Here is a 16,048-nt window from a genome sequence, read left to right as displayed (position 1 = left end):
TTCTCTCTTTCCTCTCTCTCTCTCTCTCTCTCTCTCTCTCTCTCTCTCTCTCTGGATTTACACCTGGGACACTAGGTGGCTGCTTTGAAAGTCCCCTCGAATTTCTACTGTTCTACGCAGATTTGGTAAGTCATAACATATCAGATATTTTAAAGGAAACTATCTAAAAGAGAATTTTTTTCCACATTAAAAAACAAATGGGTTTTATGTGTACATTGGAAGAAAATTGGTTTTTGTTCGAAATTTTAGGCAGTCTGGCAATGGAACAACTATATAATATTAGTATTGGTGGAATTATGCACCTTATCACTATAATAATCCACATTTTAATATTTAAAAAGATAGTCAATTTAAGTGCCAGGATAACAGCTTTAGAAGAACTTGTTAAACCTGTAAAAATTCAGACAGAAGAAATTAACAGTGAAGTTGTTTCAAGTCGGGATCATAAGGTTGCAGAAAGAAAGCCTGTTTTCACACAGTCACCCTTAATTTATCCTGTAACCGTACAGCAGATGCCTGATCAAATGGCTACACAAAATACTTGGGCTCCAATTGAAATGTTGGATTTAAAAAGGTTTAAGGAGGCAATAGTATCTTATGGCATGCATTCCCCATATGTAAAGCAAATGTTAAACACTTGGTCAACATATAATAGGATAGTACCACAGGACTGGCGGGACCTTGCACAAGGTGTTCTGGAACCCAGCCAGAGACTTCAATTTCTGACTTGGTTTAAGGAGGAGGCTAAAAACATAGAAAAACAATGGAGGGATAAAGGAATACAAGTTTGCCAGGATCAGCTTATGGGCAAAGGCCAATATGCTTCAGCACAAACACAATGTTTATATGATGTCCAAACCCTAATTTTATGTCGAACGGCAGCCTTGAATGCATGGGACAGAGTTGAGGAACCAGGAAAAAAATCTGAGTCATTTACAAAGGTGATGCAAGGCCCAAAAGAGTCTTTTACAGATTTTTTACAAAGACTGGCTTCAGCAGTAAAGAGAATGGTCTCGGATTCAGAAGCTAGTAAGGCAATAATTGAATCTTTGGCCTTTGAGAATGCGAATGCAGCATGCAAAAGAATAATCAGGCCATTAAGGGCAAGATCTACACCTATGGAAGATTGGATTAGAGAAACAATTAATGTTGAAGCTGATGAACATGATGATACATGGGTAGGAGAAGTAATTTCAAAAGGTTTGAGGAGTGTTAGATGTTTTGGATGTGGAAAGCAAGGACATTTGAAAAGGGACTGTAGCCAGGTCATTCCCAGAAACAATGTTTCTTCAAGGAACAATGGCAACAGAATGCCCCTTCCTTCTGGAGTATGCAGAAGGTGTGGTAAGGGAAAACACTGGACCAACGAATGTAGATCAACAAAGGACAGACAGGGTAATCCTTTGCCTCAGTCTTCGGGAAACTCCCAGAGGGGCCTCAGGCAGGCCCCCAGTGCAAATCCAGTTCAAACCTTTCCTGCAGCCATAGAGGAAATGCCTGCTCTGGAGAGCGATTAAATAACCAAATGCCTATTGGAATAAATCATGCTGGTCAGGATGATGAAACAGAGAGAATAGAAAATTCAGGAGAAAACATAAAGAAAATTTTTTGGCAAACTTCTATTAATGAACAAAGACCAAAATTAACAATAAAAATAAATGGTGTTTTGTTGTCTGGTCTGGTAGACACAGGTGCGGACGTTACCATAATTGCACCAGAATTTTGGCATCCAACTTGGCCTCTTCAGGAGGTAAACGTTCAACTGTTAGGAATTGGGACATTATCTCAGGTGAAACAGAGTGCAAGATGGCTCGAATGTATAGGTCCAGAAGGACAGAGAGGAAAATTAAAACCATATGTGGCTAACATAACTATGAACCTGTGGGGTCGAGACTTGTTGCAACAATGGAATACTCAGATTAACATCCCTCCAATCTCAGAAACAAATCATAAACTAGCACATGTTACTGAGAGAAATATTAGAAGATATTGTTCTAATGAGTGGTCACCAGCCATCCATATTATACAAGAACAGGGCACAATAACTGATGATCTTCCAAAGACACCAACAGCTCTACCTTTAAAATGGTTAACAGACAAGCCTGTATGGGTCCAGCAATGGCCTTTAACAACAGAGAAACTCCAGGCTTTAGAAGAGCTGGTAGAAGAACAGTTAAATGCTCAGCATATTGAAGAATCAACCAGCCCTTGGAATTCTCCTGTATTTGTTATTAAAAAGAAATCTGGTAAATGGAGAATGGTAACAGACCTTAGAGCAATTAAGAAAATAATTCAGCCAATGGGCTCTCTACAATCTGGGATGCCTTTGCCTACTCTGTTACCAAAAGGATGGCCTCTCATAGTTATTGATTTAAAAGACTGTTTCTTTTCAATACCCTTACAAAAAAAAGACAAAGAAAGATTTGCTTTTACAGTGCCTACTTATAATAATTCTCAACCGGTTAAAAGATTTCAATGGAGGGTCCTCCCACAGGGAATGTTGAATAGCCCAACTCTGTGCCAATATTTTGTACAGCAACCATTGGAAGTGATACGTAAAAAATTTCCTAAATCTATAATTTATCATTATATGGATGATATTTTACTAGCTGACTCAAATGCTTTAGAAATAATATTTGAAGAAGTAAAGAAAATTTTGCCTTGCTGGGGATTACAAATTGCTCCTGAAAAGATACAAAGAGGAGATTCTATTAATTATTTAGGATATAAAATAGAGCTACAAAAAATTAGACCCCAAAAGGTGCAAATTCGGAGAGATAGACTACAGACTCTTAATGACTTTCAAAGATTATTTGGAGATATTTCTCATCTACGAACTATTGTTGGGGTAAAAAATGATGAACTGACTAATTTGTTCAAAACCTTAGAAGGTGACAAGGACTTAAATAGTCCAAGAGAATTATCACCTGAAGCTGAGAAAGAATTGGCCTTGGTAGAAAAGAAAGTGCATGAAGGACACGTGAATCGTATTGATCCAAAGCTGGATTGCATTTTGGTTATTTTACCTTCTAGGCGTTCTCCTACTGGAATATTAATGCAGAGGGAAGATATTATATTGGAATGGATATTTTTACCAAATAAACCAAATAAAAAATTAAAAACTTATGTGGAAAAAATCTCTGACTTGATTTACAAAGGAAAACTGAGACTTCGTCAATTAGCAGGCATAGACCCAGCAGAAATTGTCGTACCATTAACTAAGGAGGACATTGAAAAATTATGGACAGAAAGTGAACCTTGGCAAAGAGCTTGCAGTAATTTTTTGGGAGAAATTAACAGCAAATATCCCAAAAGCAATAGAATTGATCTTATAAAGAGAGCTGATTGGATCTTGCCTCGAATTGTACGGCAAAAACCCATATCTGGAGTTCGTACATTTTATACAGATGCCAACAAAGAAGGAAAGGCAGGTTACAAATCAGAAAATTTAAGTAAAGTGGTTCAAAGTCCGTATAATTCAGTTCAAAAATCAGAATTGTATGCTATTCTGTTGGTATTAATGGATTTTTCAGAACCTCTCAACATAGTAACTGACTCTCAGTATGCTGAAAGAGTGGTGTTACATATTGAGACTGCAGAATTTATCCCTGATGCTTCAGAATTAACTTCACTATTTATTCAATTACAAGATACAATCAGGAAAAGGAATCATCCTTTATATATAACTCACATTTGATCCCATACTGGTCTGCCAGGCCCTCTAGCACAAGGCAATGATGAGATTGATAAATTATTGATAGGAAATGTGCTGGAGGCCTCAGAATTTCATAAAAAACATCACGTCAATAGTAAAGGTTTAAAAAAGGATTTTTCCATAACCTGGCAACAAGCCAAAGAAATAGTAAAGAAATGTCCTACTTGTTCCTTCTACAATCAGACGCCATTACCAGCAGGATGTAACCCAAAGGGTACTCAGAGAAATGAGATCTGGCAGATGGACGTGTTTCACTTTGCAGAATTTGGAAAACTGAAATATGTACACCACACTATCGATACTTATTCAGGATTTCAATGGGCAACTGCTTTGAGTTCTGAAAAAGCTGATTCTGTAATCACTCATTTGCTAGAAGTTATGGCCATCATGGGTATACCTGCACAAATCAAAACTGACAATGCTCCATCATATGTCTCTGTTAAAATGAAACAGTTTTTTGCTTATTACAATATAAAGCATATTACAGGCATACCACATAATCCTACAGGTCAAGCAGTTATAGAAAGATCAAACAGAACTCTAAAGGATATGCTAAATAAACAGAAATGGGTAACAAAAACCCCCAGAAATAGACTGCATAATGCTCTTCTAACTTTGAATTTTCTGAATGCCAATGAGAAAGGAACAACAGCTGCAGAGAGACATTGGATAATAGAAAAAACTACAGAATTAAATCAGCCTATATACTTTAAGGATGTGCTGACCTCAGAATGGAAACCAGGGTATGTATTACATTGGGGACGAGGTTTTGCTTTTGTTTCTACAGGAGAAGATAAGCTGTGGGTACCATCAAAATTGATAAAGGTTCGATTTGAACAAGACAGACCTCTTAATTGAGGAGGTGATAGTTCATCAACCAACATGAACATCCAATTTAAACTAACTGGTATCAATAACACATGCCTTTTCATTTAATCAGATAATAACTTGTCAAAAGGAAACATCCCCAAAATTAGTCTTGGGGAAAGGTTTTTGTTTTTGTCTTTTAGGAGAATGAAGGTTAAGGAATCTGAAGAACACTGGACAAATAAGACAACTGAAGAAAAGTGACAAATCATCTATCCCAAGAAACAGAGTGAAACGGTGTATGGGTATATATTATCTAAAAAAATTTTATGTCTTCCTAAATGTTTGTTTCTGCTTTTCTCTAAAGATTTAACACTATTGGTCTTCTAACAGTCCCAGTTCAATTAAAATTTAAAGCTGACTTTGGAGTTGGAGAATGGCTCTCTCCTTCTTTAAAATCAAGCATGCTGTTAAAAGGTAAATGCAAACTCCCTGTATCATGCCAGAATAAGAGCCATCTTCTGCTATGGTACAGGACAAAAGCCAAATTAATTAAGGGACTATTCTATTACTAATCTCAACTCTTTGATTCTATTCTGATTCTTTAAACTTTTCTCAAAGTATAAATTTTATATCAAAATTTACAAGATTAATATATATATATACATTTTAAACTTTGTTAAGATATGAATGGTCACATAGAGTACTAACTAATTCTAGAAAAAAGGCTAGCTGCATATATATGTTTTTGTGTTCGAGTCTCTTATCAGTTTTCTGCAGGAAATCATGGCCAGGCCTAACATCAACTGAAGTCTCCAGAAAGAAGATGGGGCCCCACAACAACAACAATTCCACGTGGACAATAATAATATCATTAAGCTGACAAACATCATCCACAGATCAGCTTTGAACTACAAGGTGCTCAGAGCAATTTTGAGATGACTAGCTGAGATGATCCAGTCTCAAAGACTACTTGAATAAGGACTTGAGATAAACCCTGAACTTTGGCATTATACACAGACTGGATAATAAAGGATATAGTTACCTCTCCTTGAATTTGACAATTAGCCTAAAATTTTTCTTTCAGGATAAAGAAAACTTCGCCCATACCCAGCAGGAAGCAATTTTAAGAATACGACGCCCACATTCCCAAAGAGGTGGTGTGGGGCGGGTGGTTTTTTGGTCTTTTTAATGGGTTTTGGGTCTGGGATAATTTTCAGTATTTAGGGGGGTTGGTTACAAGTTATTGTCAAGGGTTAGGAAAAAGGCTAAGCAAAGGAGATTAGATTTAAGGTTCTTGTTTAAAATTAAAAAAAAAGAGAAAGAAAGAAAAGAAAAAGACAATTACTAGTTTTAAATACTTTACATTGGATTGAATTGTTTTATTATATTGTACACAAATTTGAAACTGATATTGTTAGAAAATGCTATATGTATATTTCTAATTGTATTTATTCCATCCATTTAACAATGTAATGCAAATTTCTGATCCTTGAATGTTATTATTATCAACTATTAGGATATAAAGAAATGAAAGCTAGTAGTTAGACATTATCATAGAACTTGTAGTCATATTAGATATGTTTTAAAAATTGAGCAGAGATGTTTTAGACAGGTCATCTTCAAACCCTTCAGAGATCTACAGAATATGGCATTTAAAATGTTTTAATAACTTAGAAAATTTTTCTTTTTTGAGACATGTCGGCTCCTGGCAGTACCAATCTACTTTAGAGAAAATATGGGCATTGAAGAAACTGCATATGGAGTCAACTTTCATTCTGGCAAAAGTTAGCCACTGGACAACAAAGTATCCTCGAATCAACAGGACAAAATGGACAGACAGATCACGAAACAAGGGACTACTGATCCTTGCCAAAACAAGTGTGGTTATGGCTTTATCAAAAGGCATCTTCTGAGGCCAGGACAATATGGCCCCATCCCTGAAGTGGCCTTCGCATCCGGAAAAGGTACAGTGCCCTTTTCTTCGAAGGCAGCTTAACAGGCAGAGGGCCGATGGATTCTGTTGTACAATGGAACAGCAGCTGAAAGCTCATGCCTCTCAAAAGTAGACTGGCATTTAATAGAGGGATGTGGAGAAGAAGGGGATGCTGAGATGAAGCCATATATACACAGCCAAGAAGAATGGACAGCTGAATTAAAAAACTGTCAACAATTTCCAGAATTTAAAATCCTGAATTATGACAGGACACTAGTGGAATTCAGGTGTTTCTGGTACGTGGACTGCTCTCACCCAATGTGAGGTTGAACTGTTGACCTTGTGTACATCCTACTTCACAAATGAGTCTGTCAGATACACTAAGCCTATAGGCTGAAGATGATGCCCCAACACTGCGGAGAAACCTCAGGTGACTGCCCAGGCAGCTGGCTGTTTCTGTCAACTCACAAAAATTTTTTGGAAGTTGCTTGCATGCACTTCCTGTTTTTATTTTTGTTAGCTAATATTATTTCCTTCTTGGGTCTCTGAGGGAGTTGAAGATTAGTTAGTTATGGTTGAAGATTAGTTAGTTATAGTTGAAAATTAATTAGGATAGAAAGTGCATTAGATATATCTTGGATTTACCAAAATAGGATAGATAATGGAATTATTTTCTCTGATTTGTCAAATACCTGTTTAGGTATTTATTACTTGTATATGTTGTATATAGTTATTGTACTTTTGTATATAGTTTTTCTTTTGTTAGTTATAACCTTTTGCTTTCTTTTTCTTTTTATTAAAATAGAAAAGGGGAAATGTGGTGGTAATCTAATTGTACTGAAATATTATTTTGATTGTATGTTAATAAATAAAGTTGTCTGGGGGTCAGAGCTATTAGAGCCATAGCAAGAGTGTGGCGGTGGTGGCACACGCCTTTAATCCCATAGATATCTGTGTGTTCAGGGTCAGAGCTATTAGAGCCATAGCAAGAGTGTGGCGGTGGTGGCACACGCCTTTAATCCCATAAGATCTCTGTGTGTTCAGGGATACAGTCAGCATTGGAGACATATGCCTTTAAGACCTAGGGGGCTGTACATTCAGACAGTGATGAGGCAGTCATGTGTGTGGGTTTACAACCAATGAGAAGGCAGAACAACATACTATAAAAAAACGAACCGACAGGAAGTAGGTCTCTTTTCGCGAAGCTGGGACAGCAGGAAGAAGGGTGAGATTTTAGCTCTGAGCTCTGACTTCTCGGCTTTCTCTTTTACATTGTTTCTGTGTTTCTTATTTAATAAGACGGTTGGTTACATCTACAACTAACAGTTGGTAGGAAAGCTAAATAAAACAGTTATTAAGTGAGTAACATGGAGGTTCTTTAAAAAAAAAAAAACTATCACACAACTCAACTATTGTTCTTCTAGATTAGTGGTTCTCAACCTTCCTGATGCTGTGACCCTTTAATACAATTCCTCATGTTGTGGTGACCTCCAACCATAAAATCATTTTGTTGCTACTTCATAACTATAATTTTGCAACTGTTATGAATTTTAATATAAATATCTGATCTGCAACCCCAAAGGAGTTGCAACCCACAGGTTGAGAACCACTGTTCTAGATATAAATTTAAATGATGTAAAATCTTATCAAAGAAAGCATGTCCCATGTTTATTTTTAAATAATTCATGATTTGCTAAGATATAAATCAACCTAGATGCCCATCAGTAAGATAAAGAAAATGTGGCAACTTATATGCCCAATGGAATATTATTCATCCATTAAAAGAACTGTATTCTATATCTGCAGCATAATTAATAGAATAGGAGAATATTATATCAAGTAAAATCTAGACACAGAAAGACTGATACTTCATAGTCTCCCTCATACATGAATAATAAAAAAAATCAATCTGAATATGGAACCATGATTACTAGAAGATAGGGTGTAGGAGAGAAGGTAGAGAGAGAGTGGATGATGAGTTTAAAAGGAGGAGGGAGAGAAGGAGGAAGGAGAGGAAGAGAAGGAGGGGAAGGAGAAGGCTGGGGAGATGGATCAGTGGTTACCCTTGTTCTTACAGAGGACTTAGGTTCAATTCCTAGCACCCACAGGGTGGCTCACAACCATCCATAATTCCAGTTCTAAGGGATACGACACCCTCTGCAGGTCCCAGGCACACATATGGTGCACATACATACATGCAGGAGAAACACCCACACACATAAATAAACAATTTTTAAAAATAATAAAAATAAAAGACAATAGAAGGAATAGGTTCTAGTGTTCTACAGAAGAACTGGCAAAGTAGAGTCCTAGTCCAGTGACCTAGCATGTATCCCATGGGGGAGGGGCAGAAGAGGCTGCAAACACTAAGTATTAAGAAGGAAACATTAAATATGCTGACTTGATCAATACATATGCATTTGTCTGTATTGCAGAAATATCCTATGTCCTTGTGGGTTTGATTCATATTTCCCTGATGATTAGTGATACTCAGCACCTCCTCATATACTAACAGACTGGATGTCTTCTTTGGAGACACATCTGTTTGGGATGGAGAATTGTCTTTCTTAAAAGGTTATGTGGCTTTTTGCTATTAAGCTGTAGAAGTTTCTTATACCTTAGAGATACAGATGTTTTGCAGATGTTTTCCTCTGGTTCTGTAGACTGCGTTATCTGTGGTTTTCCCTTGCTCCTGCAGTATTTCCATCTGACGTAGTGTGGCCTGTCTGATTTTGCTCTTCCTGTGGTGCCTTTCTCTTCCTTCCCTAGTTGTTTTTCTGCAAGCTCTAGTTCCCACTTGGGTTGCTGTGAAGAACTCCCAAAATCAGGATGAGTAGCTGTGGATATTAGGTATCACTGATTTTTATCTTACATTTCCCAGGAACCCCCTGGTGTTTTCTGACAAATCATGCTGGCTTTGAGGCTGAAATATTTAAACTTCATTATATTAAGAAGTCAATTGTAAATCAGGAAAGGTGGTACATGTTTGTAATACCACCCACTGGGAAGCTGAGGCAAGAGAATTGTCATGAGTTCTGTGTTAGCCTGGGCCACTCAGCAAGACTTTATCTTTTTTTAAAAAGTAACTATACATAAACTCCCATAGTACTTGGTGGGTTTTTTTTTTATATATTTGTTTATTTTATGTATATAAGTGGTTTGTTTTCATCCATACCAGAAGAGGGCATCTGATCCCCTTACAGATGGTTATGAGCCACCATGTGGTTGCTGGGAACTGAACTCAGGACCTCTGGAAGAGCAGCCAGTGCTCTTAACCTCTGAGCCACTTCTCCAGCTCCCATATTTGGTGTTTTTAATACAAATACTCATATCAAGAGGCCAAATGCCTCTTCTGCACACATGCAGGTGACTCAAATGATTGTGAGGAGAATTCTATTAGAACAAATGACCAAAGGTAAGTTGCATGACTTTTTAAATGTGTTATTGCAATCTGCTGAATACTTCCCTCAAAGCTTTCATTTGTGTAGCATTAAATTAGATGGCCTCCAGTTTGCCTTTCCTCAACTGCGTTTCTGTCAGTTTGGGTTTAATGAATTCATTTTGGTCACATAAAAAGAATTAGGGAGCTACCTTCATTTGATAATCTTTATAATTGGTCAATGAGGGTGGGGGAGTGGAGGAGGAAATGACTTCTAATGGGTGTCTTTGGGTGTGACAGACATGTTTCAGGGTTAGATAATGGTAATATTTGCCCAATTTAATGAATATGCCAAAAGGTATTGACTTGTTCACTTTAATGGTAAGTAAATTACAACTTGATGTTTTTAAAGAGAGGGGGGGGGGGAAAGGATGCCTTATAGAGACCAACATTGAAATGTCTGTGCATGGAACTCACATCTCTGTCCCCAGGGTAGGGCAGCTTGATAAAACTGAATTTGGGCAAACACGGCGGAGGTGTCATGTGCCTATTCCTAGTGTTGGTGTAATCTGGAGTATGCTTTGGAGTAATAATTTAGTATTATCTACCAAAATGTAAAGCACTCACCCTAGGATTTAGGATTATCGATTGCAGAGATCTAAACTCCATGTGAGGCTGGCCCAGTTAGCACTCAGTGAATGTTCTTTACAAAGGTGATAATCATGGGAAGAGATAATAAATTATTCACTAAAACTCCTGCAGCCAAATTCAGCTCTCACTCCTGCAGTATTTTGGAAATGTAATGAGACGGTGTTCCTGTTCTAGGACGGTGCGGCCAGGAAGTCTCGGCCCCTTTCATCGCTGCAAGCTTCAGGAAGAGGAAAGCAAATTCCTCCTAATATACAGGGCCCTGTTTCTGGGGCTCCGAGTACACCCTGGCAGAGTAGCTGATGATTATGTGCCTTAGCCTCTTGATAAAGGGATATGGTGAGGTGGGGGCGGGGGTGAGGCGGGGTACAGAGGAGAAGACACAAAGCCCGAGTCCCAAATCCATGAGTGATTTAAGCATAAAGCCTCATGAATATGAGCAGGGACCACTGAAAGGAGGACTGGCCTGAGTGAACCTGTGTCTCTCTCTCTGTCCCTTCGATTTCCTCTCCAACTAGTGACTGTGATGCTGCTGTTATTTGTAAATGCTGTGCTCTGCTTCTCAAAGAGTTCTGTTGATGGAAGAGGAACATCGTGTCAATCTGCATTTCTAATTAGTCATACCCCAGTCTTTCAGCCAATAAAGACAAACATCGACGTCAACTTACCCAAATATCAGGAAAAGCACCGACCAAGGAAAAAAATCACACCTGAAATCTATGTGAGAACTTGAAAGGTGACAAATGACAGCTAAGGTCTCCAGGAGGTTCAGGGTGCCACCATTCCTGTGGCGTTGGTATGCACTCACATCCTGGGTTGGTGGCATGGAAAACACCCAGTAGGCACTCCCAGACTGGAGCCTGCCCCTGGGTGCCTTCCTCCTACCTACTGAGCATGTTAAGGCATGGTGGGAGTCAGGGATTATGACATAAGCAAATGTCCACAGGCTGAAAGAGGTCAAGCCAGCCCAGAAGCTTCCTAGGAGGGACACCACCTGCGACAGCCTCCTAACCTGGCCAACTTCCGGCCACAACTCCCGAACTGCCAGCCTTACTAGAGGTGGCAGGGATCCCTCTGGGGAAGGAAGTCACCTCAAGAATCCGGTAGAGGAAGTTGTCCAAGCTCCGGAGGCCTAGTGCCAAGGATCCCAGAGTCATGGAGACGGCTATGTGTGTGTGTTCTCCATGCTGCACCTGGCAGAGATGCTGTCCTCGGCTCTTCTCCTGTCTGTGTTGCAAGTTCATCTTCACCTCGGAGCGGAACTGCACCTGCTTCCCCTGCCCCTACAAGGACGAGCGCAACTGCCAATTCTGCCACTGCACCTGCGCGGAGAACCCCAATTGCCACTGGTGCTGCTGCTCCTGGGCCAATGACCCCAACTGTAAGTACTGCTGCACAACCAACACCAACATGAAATGCTACTACTACGAGAGCCGCTGCTGCCGGAACGCCACCATCACGTTCAAACGGGGCCGCCTGCGGAGCATCCGCACCTCGTAAGTGCTGGCCATCCGCTGGGTGGTTACTCTGGCAAAGACAGGAAAGAAAACCTGGGACACTAACTCAAGCCAGCTGTGGGGACCCCCAGAACAGGCCAGCCAGTGCTTCCTAGAGTGCACTCTACCTGGAAAAAAAAAAAACCAAAAAAACAAAACAAAAACAACAACAACAAAACAATGGTCATTTTGTAGCAGTTAAGTGCATACTAAATGTCCACTGGTGGTATAGACCCCCAAGTCCCAAACCCAAATTCCATCATCTGTGTGAATGCACAGAGCACCCTTTGACCCCAAATGCTCTTCATCTCGCAAACAAGGGAGAGCGGATACTTGCTGGTAAGCAACTTTGCTAGCCACTGTTTATATAACCATTCCTCTCCCTCGCCCTGTGCCCATGGGATCAGGACAATATTTAGCAGGGAAATACTAAGTTGCCCAGAACCACACAGCTAGGAAGAGAACAAGTCATAACTTGAATCCAGAGCTAGGTCAATGGTCCTATTCTTTAAAAATGTCATATTACAAAATGGAGACCACGATACAGTATGTGCTCTGCAGCCTGTTATATGACAAAAAAAAAATTACAAACTGTTATTCATCTCCCTCCTATAAACTGCAACATTTACCTGAAGAGTAAGAACTTCTAGGGGCCACTTTTGACCCTAATTACCTACAGAGGTACCATGAACTGCTGGCCACCCCTTCTTTCCCATCCAAAGTTCTGACACTCAGATTCTCAACCACTCAGTAAGGTAGCAACCCCCATGTCAGGGAACTCAGGAGCAAGAGGAGATTTCTCGTAGGAGGGATGATCACGGCTCGGTCCTGTAAGGTGGCAGGGAGGGGGCCTGAAATCAGTGCTTTAGACAAATGCCTTAGGCATCAGTGGTCCCCAAAGTCAGAAGTGCATTGAAATCCCCTTGGAGACATTAAAAACACTGTTTGGTCTCCACCCCTCGACGTTCTATTTTTCACTGATATTGGGGTACAACTTGGGCTTCAAAACTGTAAGAGCTCTATCCCAGTCAGGTGATTCTAATGGGACGCATCTGGTGGAGTTGAGGGTGGGACCTGGAGGCTTAGAAGGCAGATGTGAGAACAGGTCAGCACTTAGGAGGGAGGGAGCCATGCAGGGAAGCCATGGCGGGCATTTCCGCAGGTAGGCAAACCCACTGGGCTTAGTGCCTGCTTCGACTTAGAACCTAGGGACCCAGAAGCCTATCTGGGGGGCTTCAGTCTGTCTGAGGGTGGGCAGAGATGCTCTGCAAGTGCCAGGGAGCCAGCTGTGATGCACTGCCACTTGCCTTCCAATCTGCTCCCCTGGCTTCTGAACCCCTTCCCTCCCAATCCTGCACAGCATCCTCATTCCTCCCTCACTCTGGTCTAACCTCGCCTTCTCGGTGTTAATCTTTCCCTCGCTCCCTTTCTCACAAGTAATACACTTCCTGGGGCCATTAACAGGCGTCTCTTAGTCCTGCTCACTCTTCACACAGTATCCCCCTTCTCTCTCCCCCTCTTGCTGGTCTCTTATGCTCTCTCCATTTATTATATACTCATTCTGAGTCTTATCTTTTTTTTATCAAAGAAGCCCATCCAGCTACCACAAGTACAACTGACTTGTGACTCCAGGTGACCCTTCTGGGACCAAGCAGGAGGCTGGGGAGCAGAAAGGAAACAAGGCTGAAGACAGTGAGGCTGCAAGCCTGGATCTCAGCATCCAAGTCCTCAGGGACGAGCCAGCTGTCTGGGTGCCTAAGAATATACTGGGGCACCCTGTAACGCAGGGCCACCCTGGGGCAGTAGGCTTGGGAAGCACCTTTGGCTGTCAGTGCTTGGAGGCACAGGTTCCTTGGCCAAGAAAGAGGAGAAGGAGACAAAGGGAGATCAGCAAGGCTAGGACAGAAGAGAACACAGCTCAACACCAAGACCAGGACCTTTCTGTGAACAGGGAAGTGATGGAATAGCCACAAATTGTGCATCAGCTTGCATCTCCATTCCCACAGCCAAGTCACTTATGTCCCTAAACTGCTTTTATGCTGGCTGCAGCTCCTCAGAGCATGCACTTGAACTCCACAAGCATAGCCTCCCACCATTTGTAGTTCTTGCAATTGAATACATGAAGCCGACCTCAGATGTTAGACAAATAAAGACCCTCAACTCACAACAGATGCATGCATGGGCTTGCATGGGCTTGACTGCTAATTCCTCCTATTGTGGTTTCCTCTTTGACTGTGGACATCAGCTGGTGAATGCATAGGAGAGTGATTATGGGGACCATACGCACACTTATGATGGATCCTCTTATGTACACTTTATAGACTCCCAAGGAAGTCCTGTGATCTTTGATTTACAGTTGGGGAAACGGAGCACAAAAGAGATTAAGAACCTCTCTAAAAATGGGCAACTCTAAAAGTTCCATGCCCCATCATGTGTACATTTCCCAGGGCAGACCCTTGTGTATCACTGATGGTCTGAAAGTCAGCTCTCGGGGGTGCTAGTCTCAGTTCAGAGACTGTCTCTTGCTGTCTTAGAAAGGCCATTTACTACCTTCCTATGTCCCATCCCATACACAACAGTAACGGTAATGGCACTGCCCCTATGTCCCATTCCATATACAACAGTAATGGTAACAGCACCGCCTTCCAGGCACAGCCACTAAAAGCATGCCTGTAATTGGGCAAGACTGGATTTATTGATTCAGGCCAGTGTGAGATACCTGGGTAAGAAGGTAGCATAGGCCAAGACAGGACTTGGGATCTTGTTAGTGGGAATAGAGTCAATCTGTTGGTTCTCTTATTCTTGTTTAGAAGGCAGCTAGAACATGTGAAGCCTGAATCTGCTTCTGGAAAGAGAAAGAGCAGGTGTAATCACTCACATTCCCCTGCATGGGTGGGTGGGAGGTCATTTTTGTGGTTTGGACAACGTTCTGGTCTGAGTTCCAGCATCACGCAGTGGTATTACTTCTGCTCTGATCCATCAAACTCACTGTGGCCCTGTCTCCTGCTGATGTTCTGTGGTGTTACTAATATGCAGCGGAACATCCAGGCCCAGCTGACTACACCACACTGCTACAGCTCTGTTGTTTTTCTTTCCCTCAAAATTAAAATTAGCAGGAGGGCACTTCAGGACTCTGGCTGGACCCAGGAATGTACTCAGTGCAAACAAGCGTTAAATTCGGTCTTAACCATCTTTTAAAATGCTATGGCATGGGTACCAGTAGCAGGTACCAAATGCCTCGCTGAGTTTTTTTACTAAGAGAGTGGAGGCAAGCCAAGAAGCCAGGCACTCAGCAAGAGCCATTTCATCACCATTCCAATGGGCCACCTCTCTGGATAGATCCTTCTGGAATTCTTGAGTGTGTTCCTGAAGCCTGTGCGTGCTTTTCCTTTCAGCTCCAAGACCGCCCTCCGCATCGGGAGCAGCGAGACTCAGCTGGAGGAGCCAAAGTCCATGTCCACCAACAGCCACTTGGTGAGTCACCTCTCCTGCCCCTTATGCAACCGGCTGCGCCTGCACTCCTTCATGCTGCCCTGCAACCACAGCCTGTGCGAGAAGTGCTTGCGGCAGCTGCAAAAGCATGCCGAGGTCACGGAGAACTTCTTCATCCTCATCTGCCCGATGTGCAACCGCTCACACTGCATGCCCTACAGCAACCAGATGCACCTTCCAGAAAACTATCTGCGCGGGCGCCTCACCAAGCGCTACATGCAGGAGCACGGCTACCTCAAGTGGCGCTTTGACCGGTCCTCGGGGCCCATCCTCTGCCAAGTGTGCCGCAGCCGTCGCATCGCCTACAAGCGCTGTGTCACCTGCCGCCTCAACCTGTGCAACGACTGCCTCAAGGCCTTCCACTCGGATGTGGCCATGCAGGACCACGTCTTCGTGGACACCAGCGCCGAGGACCAGGACGAGAAGATCTGCATCCACCACCCGTCCAGCCGCATCAATGAATACTGCCGCAGTGACAACCAGCTGCTCTGCACCTTCTGCAAGATCGCTTTCCACAATGGCCATGACACGGTCAGCCTCATAGACGCCTGTTCCGAGAGGTCTGCAGCCCTCTT

The 16,048-nt window shown here is 41.8% G+C and overlaps 1 protein-coding gene and 1 long non-coding RNA gene across 8 annotated transcripts in view; one reads left to right on the top strand and one right to left on the bottom strand.

Moving 5' to 3' along the window:
• LOC121830949 (uncharacterized) overlaps positions 1-11,365 on the bottom strand; it is a 44,002-nt gene extending 32,637 nt beyond the window's left edge. For 2 of the 5 annotated variants that reach the window (XR_013052893.1, XR_013052892.1), the window contains exon 1: positions 11,154-11,365. This is a non-coding gene — a long non-coding RNA (uncharacterized LOC121830949). Of the gene's footprint in view, positions 1-9,075; positions 9,296-11,153 lie in introns of all 5 variants that reach the window. The other 3 variants (XR_013052895.1, XR_013052896.1, XR_013052894.1) reach the window with 2 other exon arrangements.
• A 58-nt stretch (positions 11,366-11,423) lies between these two features.
• The window catches only part of Trim42 (tripartite motif containing 42), a 19,973-nt gene continuing 15,348 nt past the window's right edge, over positions 11,424-16,048 (top strand). The window contains exons 1-2 of one of the 3 annotated variants that reach the window (XM_006975157.3): positions 11,424-11,981; positions 15,377-16,048. The exon at positions 15,377-16,048 is cut by the window's right edge and continues 26 nt beyond it. In XM_006975157.3, coding sequence (XP_006975219.1) covers positions 11,641-11,981; positions 15,377-16,048 — 1,013 coding nt within the window. In that variant the 5' untranslated portion in view covers positions 11,424-11,640. The remainder of the gene's footprint in view (positions 11,982-15,376) is intronic. The other 2 variants (XM_076576875.1, XM_042281466.2) reach the window with 2 other exon arrangements.

This window comes from Peromyscus maniculatus, chromosome 7 (assembly GCF_049852395.1).
Source record: "Peromyscus maniculatus bairdii isolate BWxNUB_F1_BW_parent chromosome 7, HU_Pman_BW_mat_3.1, whole genome shotgun sequence".
Classification (NCBI taxonomy): domain Eukaryota; kingdom Metazoa; phylum Chordata; class Mammalia; order Rodentia; family Cricetidae; genus Peromyscus; species Peromyscus maniculatus.
Note: the sequence above shows the minus strand (reverse complement) of the source record. Positions and strands in the feature narration are given on the sequence as shown.